Source organism: Caretta caretta, chromosome 3 (assembly GCF_965140235.1).
Source record: "Caretta caretta isolate rCarCar2 chromosome 3, rCarCar1.hap1, whole genome shotgun sequence".
Taxonomy (NCBI): Eukaryota; Metazoa; Chordata; order Testudines; family Cheloniidae; genus Caretta; species Caretta caretta.
Window position 1 is genome coordinate 112107918 of NC_134208.1, and position 17519 is coordinate 112125436.

The 17519-nt window shown below is 41.7% G+C and overlaps 1 protein-coding gene across 3 annotated transcripts in view; it reads left to right on the plus strand.

Moving 5' to 3' along the window:
• Positions 1-17519, plus strand: part of ADGB (androglobin) — a 226004-nt gene that overhangs the window by 83858 nt on the left and 124627 nt on the right. For all 3 annotated transcript variants that reach the window (XM_048844305.2, XM_048844306.2, XM_048844307.2), the window contains one exon: positions 4890-5034. In XM_048844305.2, coding sequence (XP_048700262.2) covers positions 4890-5034 — 145 coding nt within the window. The remainder of the gene's footprint in view (positions 1-4889; positions 5035-17519) is intronic.

The following is a 17519-nucleotide window of genomic DNA, read 5'->3' on the forward strand; positions in this document are numbered from 1 at the left end:
CCCTGAGCATGTGGGCAAGACTCACCAGCCAGGCACCCAGGAAAGAATTCTCTGTAGTAACTCAGATCCCACCCCATCTAACATCCCATTGGGCATATTTACCGCTAAAATAGTCAAAGATCAATTAATTGCCAGAATTAGGCTATCCCATCCGCAATGCTGGTAACAAATACTTCAACATGGTTAGAAAGCTGAGCTGTTTCAACTCACATGCAAAGACTTTTGTACACGAGTATAAAAAAACTTCACATAAATGTCCAGGCACAGAGAGCAGGCTGGCTAACAATGCTTCTCTCCTAACAGGTCCCTTCCTTTGTACTTTCATGAAGAATTTTACCACCATATACTTTATTACATTGAAAAGCACCAAATTAAAAGAATGTTAAGGTTGCAAAGTCAAGCAGTTAAAAGTTAGGAAATACCAGTATTAAAGCTATCTGTGCAACTTTAATTCAGTCCCCTTATGTGTATGCATTTTGATGCAGTCTTAAATTACATGGTCACATACTGTTTTTTCCATAGGACCCCTGCCTCATTTAGAATCATAGAATATCAAAGTTGGAAGGGACCTCAGGAGGTCATCTAGTCCAACCCCCTGCTCAAAGCAGGACCGATCCTCAATTAAATGATCCCAGCCAGGGCTTTGTCAAGCCTGACCTTAAAAACTTCTAAGGAAGGAGATTCCACCACCTCCCTAGGTAACGCATTCCAGTGTTTCACCACCCTCCTAGTGAAAAAGTTTTTCCTAATATCCAACCTAAATCTCCCCCACTGCAACTTGAGACCATTACTCCTTGTTCTGTCATCTGCTACCACTGAGAACGGTCTAGAGCCATCCTCTTTGGAACCCCCTCTCAGGTAGTTAAAAGTAGCTATCAAATCCCCCCTCATTCTTCTCTTCCGCAGACTAAAGGATGGACACTTGCTCTGGGGATAAATCAGAGTTGTGCAGTGAAGGAAACTGTTGTCCGTAGGACATCTGCTTCATTTGTTGCAGAAGTTGGAAGGTGTATTATGAATGAGACCTTGTCTACACTTGCAGTGGTGTGTAGGATACATGTAGCTACACACTGCTGTGAAAGGCAGGCTAAATCCACACTTATCTACATATGGCAATGAAAGTCTCTGGCAATGGGATGTTATACTGCTAAAATTAGCAGTGGAGATGTGGAAGGCACTGTTTGAGTGGGTAGAGAGCTGTGTAGGGTATATACAATAGGGTTCAGACATTTAGGGCACTCTACTCTACTTGCCTAAGCAGTGCCTCACTGTCTACACTGCTATTTATACCCATGCTAACTGGGCATGCAGTGTGTGTACTGTACATGCTGTAAGTGTAGACCTACCCTGAGGCAGGGATTGCAGAAAGAAAGAGGATGGTCTCATGGTTAAGCCAACTAAATGGAGTTTTGAGTTCTGTCCCTATCTCTGTTACAGAGTGCCTGTGTGATGCTGATCAAGTCATGTAGACCAAAATTTCCGCAGGTGACCACTATATGTTTCTCATTTTCAGGTGCTCAGCTTGTGCGAAGCACTCACAACTGCAACAGACATAACTGGAAGCTTTGCTCTGAATATATTAAGTGCTGTAAAATGTTAGGTATTTTAAAAAGTCAGGTGCTAGGCCTTTCAAATTGGACACCCAAAATCAGTGAATATATTTAACAGTTTTGCTTTTAATCTCTGTCCTCAGTTTCTCATAGTGTAAAATAGGGACAGTACTACCACTTTACTTCACAGAGGTATTATGAACATGAATTCATTAATGTTTGTAAAGAACTAAGATACTATCATGAGAGTACCACAGAAGCCCATGAGAAAAATAATAATTATGTAGTCAGTGCAGGGCTTGGATTGTGGTTAGTAAATAATGCATGGGGGTAATACAGTGAATGATGAGGCTAAAAAAAAAGACTAGCTGCTCATTTAGTCAGCACTGTGAATCCTGTGAAAAAAATAGTATGTGATTGTGCAATGAAAGACTATCATAATGCTTACACACAGGGGGGTTGAATTAAGATTGCAAAGGCAACCTTAATACTGGCATTTCCTGACTTCTAAGTTGCTTAAATTTGCAACCTTAACATTATTTAATGCTTTTTTATGTATGGTTTTGTCCATTGTGGGATGTCCAGTCAGATGATTCTTCTGTCTTATGAGTGTCGGTGGGGATGTGAAGGTTGTGGGTGGTGTCGTCCTTGTGATGAAATAATTGTCTGAGTCAGAGTCAAGGAAAGAATTATTTTACTTCTCCACATTTTAGTATGGTGTCAGGTCCTGTGGTGTGGCAGAAGTGATTGAAAGGCTGGTATTGCACTGGTCCTGACACACACCTTCCATAAGATACTTCCTTGCCTCCAGCATGAAGGAGTGTAACAAAGTCACTCGCAGTCCAGCGTGCCCTGAGAAGGCATCACAGTGGCATAGCCATTAAACACAAAAAGCAAAAAATGGAATCAACTCCATGACTCACAGAACATTACCTCTAGGAGAAACCATGACACCAGGACCTACCACTTGGACACTATACGACACCCCACTATCATCAGATAAGCATAAGATTACCCCTAACTGGAGCTGAATTATCTGTACTCCCTAAGGGACTGAGCTTCTGCCCCATCACAGAATCTGAAACCATACTAATGTTGAGAACTGGAAGAATCATCTGACTGGACTCCCCCCAGTGGATGAAACCACAAAGACTAGATCATCATGTTTATTGCTTCAAGAAAGAAATCAGCTGTGAAATCCTTAACAAACATTATATCCCCCACAATCTTCCACTGCCGAGAGGACAGCTATACAATCCAACCCCCAGATAGTGATCACAGCAGCAGACATAGGGGGCAACATTGTAGTCCTCAATTGTGATGACTATGTCTTATAATATAATATTGTCTTATAATATAATTCTGTAATATTATTGAGATGATGAAATTTCTTACCTTTTATTTGTAAAAAAGAATTATATAGATGCTACATTATGAAAATTCCTTGACTTATTTTTTATTCTGTATCTTAAGCAATTTGCCTTAAAATGGAGAAATATCTATAAATGAAAAGTGTTGAAATAGTAAATGGAGTAATAATTATAAATAAAATGCTGTAATATTTGCAGATTAGCAGAATTTTGTAGTATGTTTTCATATTTTAATAAATTACTTTCTGATCTCTTTAGCTTGTTTTGTCAAGGGTGAAATTATTTCTATTAGGTTTCTGTGACAACCATCTAATTCAATCTCCTGTGATTTAATTAACAATTAGTTACCAAAATATATAGTGAAAATCAACATTTTATTAAAGTAATACTGTTTTTAAATGATGTAAGGGATTTAGACTCATAATTGGGATTGCAGCTATTTTTAATCTGTAACCTTAATCCTAATCAAAGATATAAATATTAAGACATTATTTAAGAGAATATATTTCTGCCAGTTTTATTGCTAAAGAATTAAATATTTCATTCTCTCTTTTAAGGAAGTACTGGATGAAGCATACTTACATTTGTTCTATTGTATTACAACTACACATTTCAATCAAATTGCTATTTGTATGACATTGCTTTGATTTAGTCCCCATAGCCCATATAACCAAGCAGTGAGTTCTAACAAGCTCCTGCTACCACTGAAGTCAAAGGCAAAACTCTGATTTACTTCAGTGAGAGTAAGATTGGGTTCTACATGGATTTTCATGTTTTGTCTGTCTTGTATCCATGGAGACCAATTTTGAAGAAAAAAAGCAAAACTGCTTCCCCCGGCCTCCACTTCTGGATGTGTTCTCCCCAGAACCACTAACCCAGGAACCTATCCTTGCAACGAAGCCCGTTGCCAACTGTGTCCACATATCTATTCAGGGGACACCATCATAGGGCCTAATCACATCAGCCACACGATCAGAGGCTCATTCACCTGCATATCTACCAATGTGATATATGCCATCATGTGCCAGCAATGCCCCTCTGCCATGTACATTGGTCAAACTGGACAGTCTCTACGTAAAAGAATAAATGGACACAAATCAGATGTCAAGAATTATAACATTCATAAACCAGTCGGAGAACACTTCAATCTCTCTGGTCACTCGATTTCAGACTTAAAGGTCGCAATATTAGAACAAAAAGACTTCAAAAACAGACTCCAAAGAGAGACTGCTGAATTGGAATTAATTTGCAGACTGGATACAATTAACTTAGGCTTGAATAGAGACTGGGAGTGGATGTGTCATTACACAAAGTAAAACTATTTCCCCATGTTTATTTCCCCCACCCCCCACTGCTCCTCGGATGTTCCTGTTAACTGCTGGAAATGGCCCACCTTGATTATTACTACCAAAGGTTTTCTCTTCCACCCCCCCCCCCCGCTCTCCTGCTAGTAATAGCTCATCTTAAGTGATCACTCTCCTTACAGTGTGTATGATAGCACCCATTTTTTCATGTTCTGTGTGTATATTTTCCACTGAATGCATCCGATGAAGTGAGCTGTAGCTCACGGAAGCTTATGCTCAAATAAATTGGTTAGTCTCAAAGGTGCCACTAGTACTCCTTTTCTTTTTGCGAATACAGACTAACACGGCTGCTACTCTGAAACCTGTCATTAGTAATGATGTTTTATAACTTTGCTTATATTTTAGAGGTTCATGGCTTCCTCTAAAAATTAGATGGAAAAGTTTTAGTGTGTGTACATGCATGTGGTGGTAAGCCCGTAATGATATCTAATGCATGCACACTGCTTAGGTATACTGCTGTCCTATTGGGTTGAAAAAATAAACAAAGGACATAAAAATGTAGATTGTTTTGAAAATCAAATCCTTATTTTTCAAACAAGGTGTTTTTAAGGTGTCTTAATAACTAAGTATGTGTATTAATGTGTTTGAGTTTTTTTATTATACAGCCATTTTCCACCATCTACCATCAAAAGAGGATGTAGTCTTGCATCCACCCTCCCTTCTGTCATTGAAAATGATGAAAATGTAAATGACATTTATTTGGATGTGAATCAAAATATGAGATTCTTGAGTGCAGAAGATAATTCTCAGGTAATAATGTTACATTTAAACAGAAAACTAACCCAGTTTTGTGCTGCCAATGACAGTGAAAGATGGAACGTAACATTTTTAATACTTGTAGATGTAGATTTTAATTTTTTTTTACTGCATTGTTTTGTTTTTGCATTAAAATTAACCAGCCTTTTACCTTTTTATAGTTAGACTTCCTACCCAGTAGGCATCAATATATCAGCATTTCTATTTTAACTTTCTATTTTTTTCAAAATGTAGCTCATGTATTAAATTTACTAATCCTGTTTTGGCTGTTTATAAAAAAAAGAAAAGAAAAGAAAACAGCTCTTTAAAAGAGAAAACATGGATACAGTATCTCTCTCTTTGTCTTTTTGTTTTTTTCTCCTCAGGAATGTCACTCTGTGGCTATGTCTACACTTATGGTGGTGTGTAGAATACAGACACTGCATGTCACCCTTGCACAGGTATAAATAGCAGTGTAGATGGTGATGTACTGATTAGACAAGTAAAATAAAGACACTCCAGAACCTTAGGGTATGTACTCTACATGCCCAAGAAGTGCCTTCTCCGTTTATACTGCTATTTTTAGCAATATAGTGTTGCACTGCCAGACCCTTTCCCTACTGCAGTGAAAGACTATGGCAGCAGAGAAAGGCTCTCGCAGCAGAGAGATGCTAGATCCTTTCTCTGCTGCCACCCTACTGCAAGAGCTTTTCCCTGACACTTGTAGCTACACACTGCCCTGGGACACACCCTGCTTTTTACAGCAGCGCATAGCTACACCATAGGCGACGACTTCCCCTCTGCCTGGTGGGTGCTCGACCCCCCGGCCCCACTTCTGCACTGCCTTCACCCCATCCCTAGCCGCAAGTCCCTGCCCCACCCCACCTTTTCCCACCCCAGCCCTGCCACCTTTCCACCCCCATTCCACCCCTTCCCCCACACCTGTCCCTGCCCTGCCTCTTCTCTGCCTCCTCCCCTGAGCACGCCACGTTCCCACTCCTCCCTCTCCCTCCCGAAAAGTCCTAAGCTCCACCAAACAGCTGAGGAGCGGGTAGGCGGCACGCTCGGGTGTGGGAGAAGGAGGCGAGGATGGGGGAGCTTGGCCACCGGTGGGTGTGGAGCACCCGCTAATTTTTCCCTGTGGGTGCTCCAGCGCCTACAGCTACATCTACCCTATGTGCCGCCGCAAGTGTGGACAAGGCCTGTTTTTGACTTCGAAGCCTAAAAAGTTTGAATCAGTGAAAAGGGATGGAAGCAGCTACAAGCACTGTTAAGACGTTTGTTTAGAATATCACCAGGATCAATATCACTGAGATTTTCAGTCTGTTCGTCTCCAACCTTTAAGTTCTCGGCCATTTTTGGCTTCTGTGCACACATGACTTTACTGTTCACCCCGATATGGCAGCACAGGCTTTACACTGCTAGTGTGGTGTATGTGTGTGTATATATATATATATGTTTGCTGTATTTCAATTACAGTAGAGGTTACCTAGATACCCAGCTACTTGGGAATAAATAACCCTCAAAACTAGACATGTAGACCAATATTTTTAAGAAGGGTGCTTTAAGTTAGTTTCTGAGTCCATATTTAGGCACCTAAATAAGTCTTGTTTTTCAAAAATGTTGAGCACTTTGCTGCTCCAGTGTGCTTCAGATCCTACCTTTAGACACCCATTTTAAAAAAATGCTACTCATAGTATCTAAAATGAGTCATGGTGAACAGAGAGTAGGAGACTTTTAAGCAAACAAGTGGCAGATGGAACTTAAATCATATAACAGAGAACATACTAGTGGAGGTAGTAATTAGCAGTCTAAAGTGTTGCTGAGGGTCAGATTGTATATTGGTGTATATGGGCACAATTCCATTAACTTAAATAATACTTTGCATCTGTCTATATCCAACTGTTGTCTTTTGTTTTATACTCAGATTATAAGCATAAGTAGGCTTGACAAAATTTGATTTTTGTTTTTATAACCAATAGGTCATACTGATTGTTTTTAAGCATTTTTTTATTTTTATCAACTTAAATGTTCACAGTTGTGGGAATTTATAGGTTTTCAGACAATTATTTAATAACAGTAGACATTGAGATTTAAAATGTCAAAACTTTGCCCATTAAACCACAAATTACCAACATCATATGTCAAAATATACAAACTAAATAGCATTAACTCAATCTCTAATGAGTTCTCAAGCAGCATTTTTCTTACTTTGTCTATCTGTAAATTTTGATTATTATCAATGGAAATATTTTTCATCAGTTTGCCTGGGTGTACGGTGAAATTGAGGTTTATCAACATTTAATGATAAAAATCTAATCCTTCCTACACTAATTATAAACTCCTTGGGACAGGAACTGTCTTTTTGTTTGTACAGCACATAGCACAGTTGGGTGTTGGTGTGTAATTAGGGCTCCTAGGCACTTGGGTAATACAAATAAATAATAGCTGAGTCCTATTCTATTAGGTGCTGTCAAGGCTGATTCTCCACTCTGGCACTTAGAGTGCAGGAGGTGGGGCCTGCAAGGATTCTAAAAATTAATACTGGCCACTCCAGGCTGATATTAAACTCCCAAGGTTACAGCTTCTCTCTGACCTTGGATGCTAACACCACCCAAGTGCAAAATAAACCCCTTGGGACCCAGGAAGGCGCATTTGGGAATTCCTTCCTGTGGGGTACCCTCAAGCCCTTTCACCTGCCTCTCCGGGGAAGAGCTGAGAAAAAAAAACAAAGGAAATTAGCTGTTGCCCCCAGCTAATTAAACAACATATGCACAAACCTCTTAGGACACCAAAAATCTAATCCTGTTCTTTAAAAAAGGTAAATTTTATTAAAAACAAAAAGAAAGAAAATACATCTGGAGCTTAGGCTTTTGCTAGATTTAAAAAAACCCACTTACAAAATTTAAACATCAAGAATAACCTTCTTGAGGTCCATCTTAAAGATTACAAGCAAAACAAAAAGCATTTGGGGTTCACACAGGGGAGTCCACAAGCCAATAAGAAATAAAAGAAATAACCCTAATCTCATCTTTTTAGACATTCCCTGATTTACTTACACATTTGAGGGTTCCAAATAAGTAGTTCTCGGTATGATCTGATGATCATACCTGGCTTAAAGCTTCTCATAGCATAACTGCTCCCTGTTCCCCTCTTTCCCAGAGAACCACAACACACAGACAAAGGGAGGTTTTTTCCCAATTTTAAAAAGTTCTAGCCCTCCCATTGGCTCAGGTGCCCATTCCTTTCCTTTTACCTGTGGGCTTGTTAACCCTTTACAGGTAAAGCAAGTAGAGAACAGCTCCTAACAGGGGTTTTATAGCTAACTGGCTGGCTGAGTGTCCATAAAAGGGAGCAACCCCTCCCCCACCTTTATTTATCATAGATGCTATGCAGAAATACAAGGACATCGTAAACCCAACTCCTAAGAGTTTACCATAGTTCTCCCCTGTATTTGGACTAGGAAATAATGATAAAGAATGAACTTTTTTTCCTCCCATTTCTTGGCATGGAGTGTGATTAGAATATGGAAAGGAATGAAAAGGAAAGCCATTACCATGGAATTTAGTCACTCATAGTTGGTGCTGATCTCACAGGGGGAAAAACAAGAAACCCCTTAATAGCTGGTTTCAGAGGAACAGCCGTGTTAGTCTGTATTCGCAAAAAGAAAAGGAGTACTTGTGGCACCTTAGAGACTAACCAATTTATTTGAGCATGAGCTTTCGTGAGCCACAGCTCACTCCCTTAATAGCTGAGCTCAGTCGCAAAGATATGACAAAGATGAACCAGTTATTTAAAAATCCCCAATGTCTGTTTCTGGCACAAATGGAAAACATAAACAGGGGGAAAATCTTGCCTTTTAAATATTTATAACTGATGCACTTTTCCCACCAGCAGGGTCATAAATCATATTTGAGGATTACAAAGATCTAACTGAAGGTGTTATTGACCTCCTTCATAAACAGTCAGAGAATATCTTTTATTAAGACACACCATGTTCCCTAGCCAAATGGCAAACTCAAATAGACACTGTTTAATGAGTTGAAATAAAAACATTTCCCATTGTGGATGTCCTTGATTACGTTTGTTTGTAACATTTTAAAAGGGAGTTTCAAGAATGTAGGACCAGATTTTCAGCCATTGTAAATTGGTGTAGTTTTGTCACAAAGTACCCCAAACTTGTTGGTGGAGGGAGGCCTTTAAAATCAAATACATTGTTTCTTATGTAGTATCTGTGTTATATAAAATAAGATAATTGATGTCATTAGTATGACAAGTTTTAGATTTATTTTTTATTAATTAAAATGTGCATGAAAATCTTTTAAAAACATGAGTGTGAAAACAAGTTGTAAGTAGAATCCTATTGTTTATTATAATTATAAGTTGAATCAGTGTGTTGAAACTCTGTATTTCTACAAATATAGATAGTTAATTAGAAAGTGATAGACATCTGTGTGCCAGAAGCATAAATGTTGCTTGGAATGTTACTTTAATTTTCTCCTGTAGTTCCTGGCTGTAGAAACCATTCTAATTGTGAATTCTGGCCTGTCACAAAAGGGCAAGGAAGCTAAGAGAGTCAAGGGCAAGTAAGAACGTACATGAGACAGATATTAAGAAAAATGGAATGGTAGGAAACAGATGTGGGAGTCAGTCTGAGGGCAGTCTGATTCATAGATGAAATGTAAGATGTCATGAGCAACTAATTGACCTATACTTGAACCTTACTTTTGCCTCAATTTAAATCTCAGGTGAAAAATTTCATACCTGTTAATGGGGAATGCAAATTGGAAAGAGGGAAAAAAGAAGACTCTGTCTGTGTGTGTGTGTGTGCACATTTTAATAGATATATATACTGCCTGCCATGAAAGACAAAATAGTGATTATAAATTGATGATGAATCCTCCTTATTTCACAAAATTGTTTTAAATGGAAAAAATCACCTTCAAAAGCATAGAGCTACAGCTGGTCAGTTTTCTTTCATGGGACACCTTTGTCTCTTTGTTTTAAAGAAATATTGAATTTATTTTGAAGAGGCATGCAGTACTTACTTGAGGAAAGCAATTCAAAAACAGTGCTGAAAGTCAAGCCTTGATATCCCTGGTACACTAGATTATTGCCAGTCTCTGGTTTTTAATCTTGTAGTCTACAAAGTCTGGATAACTTTTTCTCCATTTTTAAGCATCCAGAGCTCAGTGGAAATTTGTGTTTAAAGAGAGAAGCTGGCGAAATATTGTTCCACACCATATCAGTTTAAGACCCTCCAATAAGAGGCACTTATATACCACTTTACATCTAAGGTTCTCAAAGCACTTTTATTTTTTTACAATAAAAATTGTCAGTCAGTTTCAGGCTGACATTACAAAGTAATCTCTTGGCCTTCTTTCTGATTGCATGAATTTTTTTCATGGGAAAAAAAACTGTTTCTTGAACAAAGGAGAGTTCAGAATTTGATTTATCATTCATTTTTATGCTTATTCCCCTTAAGGATAAGAAAAAGGCAAAAGATTAGATTATACGTTTGTCAGCTGTTCAAAACACAGTTCTACCAAATTCTTTTGAGAAGAAGATGATCCTGAATGACTGTTTCTTTGTAGCTCTGCAAACTAAAAATCATACTTGATTTATCCAGGATGGCAAATATTCCTCTTACACAAGTGTTATCCTGTGACCCACACCTGATCTTGGGAGGTCCATACCTGACAATAAATAGTAACCTACATGTTAAAATAAGTTAGGATCCTTAGAAAATGCAAGAAGGGTAAACAAATGTAAAATATTTGTTTAGGTTTTGCAATAAGCTACATTATGGCCTGGTAAGGTATAGTGATTAACATGAGGCCTAGCAAGGCCTGGCAAGTAGTATGAGTTACAGTAAGTACTTGACTTAGGGTTATAAGGTTTGTAGGAGTTTTTGCAATATATAGCTTATAATGAACAAGTACACTGCAAAAACATGAAATTGTTTTTGGGGGATTTGTAGTATGTGTAACCATGAGGTTAATATCATTAATGTATTGGAAAATGTATTAATGCAATATAGACACAAATAGCTTAAATCAGCAATTAAAACTCCAATTATGGGCAGTGATGAGCTGTCAAAATCTTAACAACCGGTTCCTTATAAGAAGTTCTGATTTAAGGGATGTGCCCCAGTATGTATTTTTTGTACCAACAGGGTTATCATACATCGGTATTTTCCTTTTTTTTCCTTAATTTTTAAAAATTCCTCCCAGACAGCGATTTAGGAACCAAAAAGCCTGACCTGTCCGGGAAAATACAGATGTATGTTAACCCTGCCTAAAGTTCTTTTTTAAAAAGATGGACCTGAACTAGAAATGAGCTCCGTTTCACATGTGTTGGTCCCTGCCACTCCCTGGGGGTGTGCTAGGGTGACCAGATGTCCCGATTTTATAGGGACAGTCCCTATTTTGGGGTCTTTTTCTTATATAGGCTCCTATTACCCCCCAGACCCTGTCCTGATTTTTCACACTTGCTGTCTGGTCACCCTAGGATGTGCAAATGTGTGGGTCACAGCTGCTCCCTGCCCCCCTCATTGAAGCAGGTGTGCAGGTTACTGTCCTGGGAACTGCAGGGCACCAGTGGACGTGGGGCCAGCTGCAGACAGGGGGGTGGGACAGGACTAGCTGGAGGCAGGAGGTGCAGGGCTGGCTGCGGGCAGGGCAGGGGGTGCGGAGCTGGCTGGAGACAGGAGGGTGCGGGGTTGGCTGGAGGCAAGGGGGTGTGGGGCTGGCTGGAGACAGGGCAGGGGCTGACTGGAGGTAGGGGCTGGCTGCAGGCAGGGCAGGGGGGTGCAGGGCTGGCTGGAGACGGGCTGGCTGCGGGCAGGGCAGGGGGTGCGGGGGTGGTTGGAGACAGGGGCTGGCTGCAGGCAGGGGGTGCAGCAGGGGCTGGTGCGGCAGGGCAGGGGGTGCGGCAGGGGCTGGCTACAGGCGGGTCAGGGGGTCTGGGGGTGGCTGGAGACAGGGGCTGGCTGCGGGCAGGGCAGGTGGTGTGTGCGGCAGGGACTGGCTCCAGGCAGGGATTGCGGGGGTGGCTGGAGACAGGGGCTGGCTGCAGGGGCTGCCGCGGGCAGGTGGTGCGGGGATGGCTGGAGACGGGCTGGCTGCGGGCAGGGCAGGAGGTGCGGCAGGGGCCGGCTGTGGGCAGGGCAGGGGGTGGCTGGAGACGGGCTGGCTGTGGGCAGGGGGTGCAGGGGTGGCTGGAGACAGGGGCTGGCTGCAGGCAGGGCAGGGGGTGCGTGCAGCAGGGGCTGGTTGTGGGCAGGGGGTGCAGGGGTGGCTGGAGACGGGCTGGTTCGGGCAGGGGGTGCTGGGGGTGCGGCAGGGGCTGGCTGCAGGCAGGGCAGGGGGTGGCTGGAGACGGGCTGGCTGCAGGCAGGATGGGGGTGCGGCAGGGGCTAGCTGCGGGCAGGGGATGCGGGGGTGGCTGGAGGCAGGGCAGGGGGTGCGGCAGGGGCTGGCTGCAGGCAGGGGGTGCGGGGGTGGCTAGAGGCAGGGCAGGGGGTGCGGCAGGGGCTGGCTGCAGGCAGGGAGTGCGGGGTTGGCTGGAGAGAGGGGCTGGCTGCGGCAGGGTGGTGGGTGCTCACGGGGAGAGCGGCTCGGAGCAGCCCGAGCAGCAGGACGAAGCCCAGGCCCAGCAGAGCAGCTGGGGACCCACCAGGCAGCAGCGGGAGCCCCAGGGCCAGGGGAGCAGCAGCAGCAACAGGGCTCGTGCCCAGGGCCAGGCGGTAGCCCACATGGCTCCCGCAGCGCAGCGCCCCCGGTGGCCAGAGGAGGAATTACATCACTTCCCGGCCGGAGCCCATCAAAGCCTCAGTGCCCCCTGCAGGGAAGCGGGTTAACAACCGGTTCTAAAACTGCTTCAAAATTTAACAACCGGTTTGCGTGAACTGGCTCCAGCTCACCACTGATTATGGGTACTCGGAAACTCACATATGGATAAGGGGCCAACACCTAAGAAAATATAGCCACAAATATGTAAGGGTGGGCGGAGTGGCACACACTTCAAAATGGTGGCTACCACATCTGGTTTTGTCTCCATACTGAATGGGAGACAAACCTTAGAAAAGCAGGATTGTCCAGTTTATTACTGGATAACTGGCCTATCTAGGCACCAGGTAGCTGCTGGAGCCTTTCCCCTGTGTTGCCTCTCTTGCCCCCGCCAAACCCACTCCCATTGGAAAGGAGAGCATTTTTCTCCTCCAAATTGCAAAGACATTTAACCACTGAGTATTAAGCATATTTATAGACCTATTGCACTACAATATCCAGAAATCCTCTGACTGCTGCCCTTTTAAATCATCTCCCTTCTCAGCTACTTCAGCCTCATCCTCTCTGATATTGCTCTCCTTTAGGCCATCCAAAATGCGACAGCTAAAAGTCATCATCTTTGTCCATTGACTCAACCACATCCTCTTTAAATATTTCTATTTGTTCCCCTTTTCTACCACACCAAAGACTTCTTGACCTTGTCTTTAAGGCCCCACATAATCCCATCATTACTTACATATACAAATTAGTTTCACCACAGCCAGCTCCCTCTTCTCTGAAAATGATGATCCAGCCTTACTGATCCACTTACTTCCCAACTGTGCATGGTTTTTTTTTTTTGAGGCTGTCCATATACTTGGAATGCCCTCACAATTATGGTCTACCAATCTTCTAACCCCTCCTCATTTAGCTCTTTCCTTAAGATCTGCTTCTTACACCCTTATTTAAAGAAGTGAGTGAAAAATAGAATTTTTTTAAGAACTAACTCACCATTATGTGCATATATCTCAAATGTGTAACTGCACGGTCTTTCAACTGTACCAATGTCCTTCCTCCAAATACACTACTGTTTGTTACTGCCACTTACCATATCACATCTAAAATTTGACCCTGATCCTGCAATCGTTCAGTTAGTTCAATGGGACTGTTCATGTGCATAAACATGTATGCAAATGAATGAGGGCCTTAGATTGTAAGCGCTTCAGACTTCTTTCTAGTTTTCTAGGCATTTTCTTTAGATGCCTAGAAAATGTATCTTCAAAACAGTGACTTCACAACATCATTTTGCCTGAGATTAGATATGTAAAATAGATTCTCTGAAATTAGTGGCATGCAGAAATAAAGTATGGGAAATCTTGTCAATGGAAAAAATGACAGACAGCTTTATTTGAGGATCAAGTAGATTTTATTGTGTATGGTTACCATTTTTTGAATTTGAACAAAATAAATAGTGCCATGGTGAGTTAGCAACAACAAGGGCCAGGTTCAATATCGAGGGGTTCCTCTTAGCAATTTAAAACAGAATCAGCTTGAGCCGCCAACTAGGAACCCAGGAAAACGAAACATCACCCGTAGTACCTCTAAGAGGCAATACTTCCTCACTCACAAGCACTGAGCCTGTGTAAAACAAGAGAGCTCTTATTAAAAGGGAACGGGAACCCAGCGTTAATTTGGGAAAACACCACAACCATATTTCAAAAGCATGTAACCACAAGCAAACACCCACCCCACAGTACGTTGGACAATGTCCTTTGCTTTGTGGTGTCAAAGTCCTTTTAACATCTTACTTACTTTAACATTTTTCAGTGAAAAAGTGAAACATAAGTGCTTGGCACCATTATCAAGGCCACTTCACCCACTGATATTTTCTTCAACACCATGTTCAAAGTGGGAATAAGAAACAAGCAATTGTGGAGAATCTCTGTCACCTTTGCTGAGCAGAAAACAACCTGTACAATCTAAGAATATGTCATGTTGTAGGAAACATGAAGGTAGAAGAATTGTAAGGATGTGGAGTTTTTTTTTAAAAGGAAAGGGGATTTGTGTTTTAGTTTCCTGTCTTACTGGTGATGGGTTATTCTTAAATTGTACCATAGCACTTAAGATGTACAATCATGTCAAGATCATCTAGAACAGTGGTGGGCAACCTGCGGCCCACGGACTGCATGCAGCCCGTCAGGGTAATCCGCTGGTGGGCCGCAAGACAATTTGTTTACATTGACCATCGGCAGGCACAGCCGCTTGCAGCTCCCAGTGGCTGCAGTTTGCCGTTCGTGGCCAATGGGAGCTGCGGGAAGTGGGTAGGAGGTGGGCCCATGTGACTGCACCTCAGAACTCTGTCTTCGCTCACTAAGGACAACCAACAGTGAGTGGGGTGCAGTGGAGAGAAGGAGGAGTGGTGTGGTAAAGGGACATTTGTTCATCAGACTTTCACATCACAAGGTGTGAAACTGTGGCAAAGGACACTGCACAATGTACTGTGGGGAGGGTGATTGCTTATGGCTATGTGCTTTTGAATCAGGGTTATGCTGGGTTAATGCTGGGTTTCGTTTCCCTTTTAATTAATGCTGGGTTCCCTTTCCCTTTTAATAAAAGCTTTTGTTTGTTATAGCAAACTCTGTGCTTGTGAGTGGGGAATTATCGCCTCTTAAAGGTGCCCAGGGTGGTGTTTAGTTTTCCCAGATTACTGGTCGGGGGCTAAAGAAGATTATGTTTTGTAAAGAGGAAGTCTAGATATTGAACCTGGCCCCAGTTGCTGCCGACTCCACCTTACACTACTAAGCTGCCTCCTCTGTTGACTAGAGGCCACATTAGCTGTTCAGCAGAGGAGGCATCTCAGTTGAAAGTAACCATTTGGGAGCAAGCTTGCAGCAACAGCAACCTGGGCAGTACTGCTTGTCACAACCACAAATTGCTCTGGGGTTTCCCCAAAGATCAAGGGACCTGTGACCAAGTGTTTCATGAAGCCAAAAGGCCAGCTTGAGGTGACTGCTGCAGAGACGGAGAATAAGTTATGATCTGTAAGAAAACTCAGTGACAAATTCCTAATCCTAATGATGTTTGCTTTTTCCTTATTTTCCGAGAAAAAGGGCTAGAAATTTACTCATTTTTTAAAATGAAAACAGATTAGCCCTGACATTTCTAGGTCCCCAAGAAACTGATGGAGCCTGAGGGCTTTGCATTTCACATAGGCTGGCTCTGGGAATACCTTGCAAAACATTTGCACTCCAACATACACTTCAGAATACACAAACCTAGTGCATATTGTGGCAATTGCAGATTTTTTTTATGAAAGCTTTCGAGGGCGCAAAATCTGTAAGCAGCAGCTAGTCACAATCAAGGCATTGAAGACTATGGATCTTATGGATCTAGGATCTTATCATAGTACAGGGAGTCTTATTTGAATTGTGCTATGAACATTGTACTACATTTTTGCAATACAAATATTTGGGGCTTTATCTTTTCTTCCAGAGCTCAAATTTTTTTACTTTTATTTTTATTTATTTATTTGAGGTGTGGGAGGTATAAGAGAAGGATTGGGGAATGGAGATATGGTATGTTCCAACTTTATAAATTGTTTTCCCCTGTGTGTTTGGTTTGAAAATAACCATATTCTTCCCCCTTCCGACCCTCATCACCTCAAATACTGCTCCCTCAGATAAACACTCGTACAAAGATCTTCAGAGTTAGCTGGAACAATTGTAGTGAACAAAAATTAGTAAAGCCACTATATTTGTGTCTGAGTTTCACTTCAGAATGGCCTAAATTCTCTATATGTCAGTTGCTGTAAATATAAGATATTCCCTGCTTGTTATTTTCATCCTACTGCTTACTCCCAATATCTTTTTTTAATACTTTTTAATTTTTGCTGTCCGGCAGCAATGCTACATGGGAAATAAAAATATCAGAAAATAGAACTGACCCTGCTTCCTCTTAGTGCTTGATTAAATTAATGTTGCAATATATGTGATTTGTGACTCCTCTGCAATATGCCTTTTGATTTTACAAAAAAAAGCGCTTCTCATATCACTAATGAATATTAAATTAGTTCATTTAAATACATATATTTTATGTGTGGTTGCCTTTCTCTGGGCATTCAGATGAGGGGAGCTTCATTAATCAATATTGCCACATTACCAAAGGGTAGTTCCTCAGCTTGATGTCAATGTAGCTATGACAGTTTACACCAGCAAAGTATCTGCCCCCCATATATTCAGTTCATATTTAAGGGACTTGTTTTTCCATAAAACACCTTTTGTTACATCTGTTGCAATGTTAATTCAGAAATTTTACCATATATAATTGTAAAACCAATGGACTTTATTATGTCATTGTCCCTGCATCCCCCAACATGGGGTCTTGATTGAATGGTGTAGATGTATGGCCATTGCAAAGCCCCATCAGGCATTTGCCTAATGTGCCACAAAAACAATGCTAAAGGGAGTGCATCTGTTTTGCAAACCTTAAAAAGTGCAATGGCTTAGTATACATCTGCAAGATATTATGCCTACGTTGCCTGGCTGCTGAAGGTGTTTGCTCCCACTTTGGTACTCACTAGTTCTCAGAACCATAGTTTGGCAGAGTGTGTGTCTGTGCATACATACATGTCTGTTTGCATATTTTTAGTAGACACACAATACACATATAGTAAGTTGCTCATCCATGTGATAGATAGCATTCATCTCTGTCCCATCAGCACTCTGCTATGAA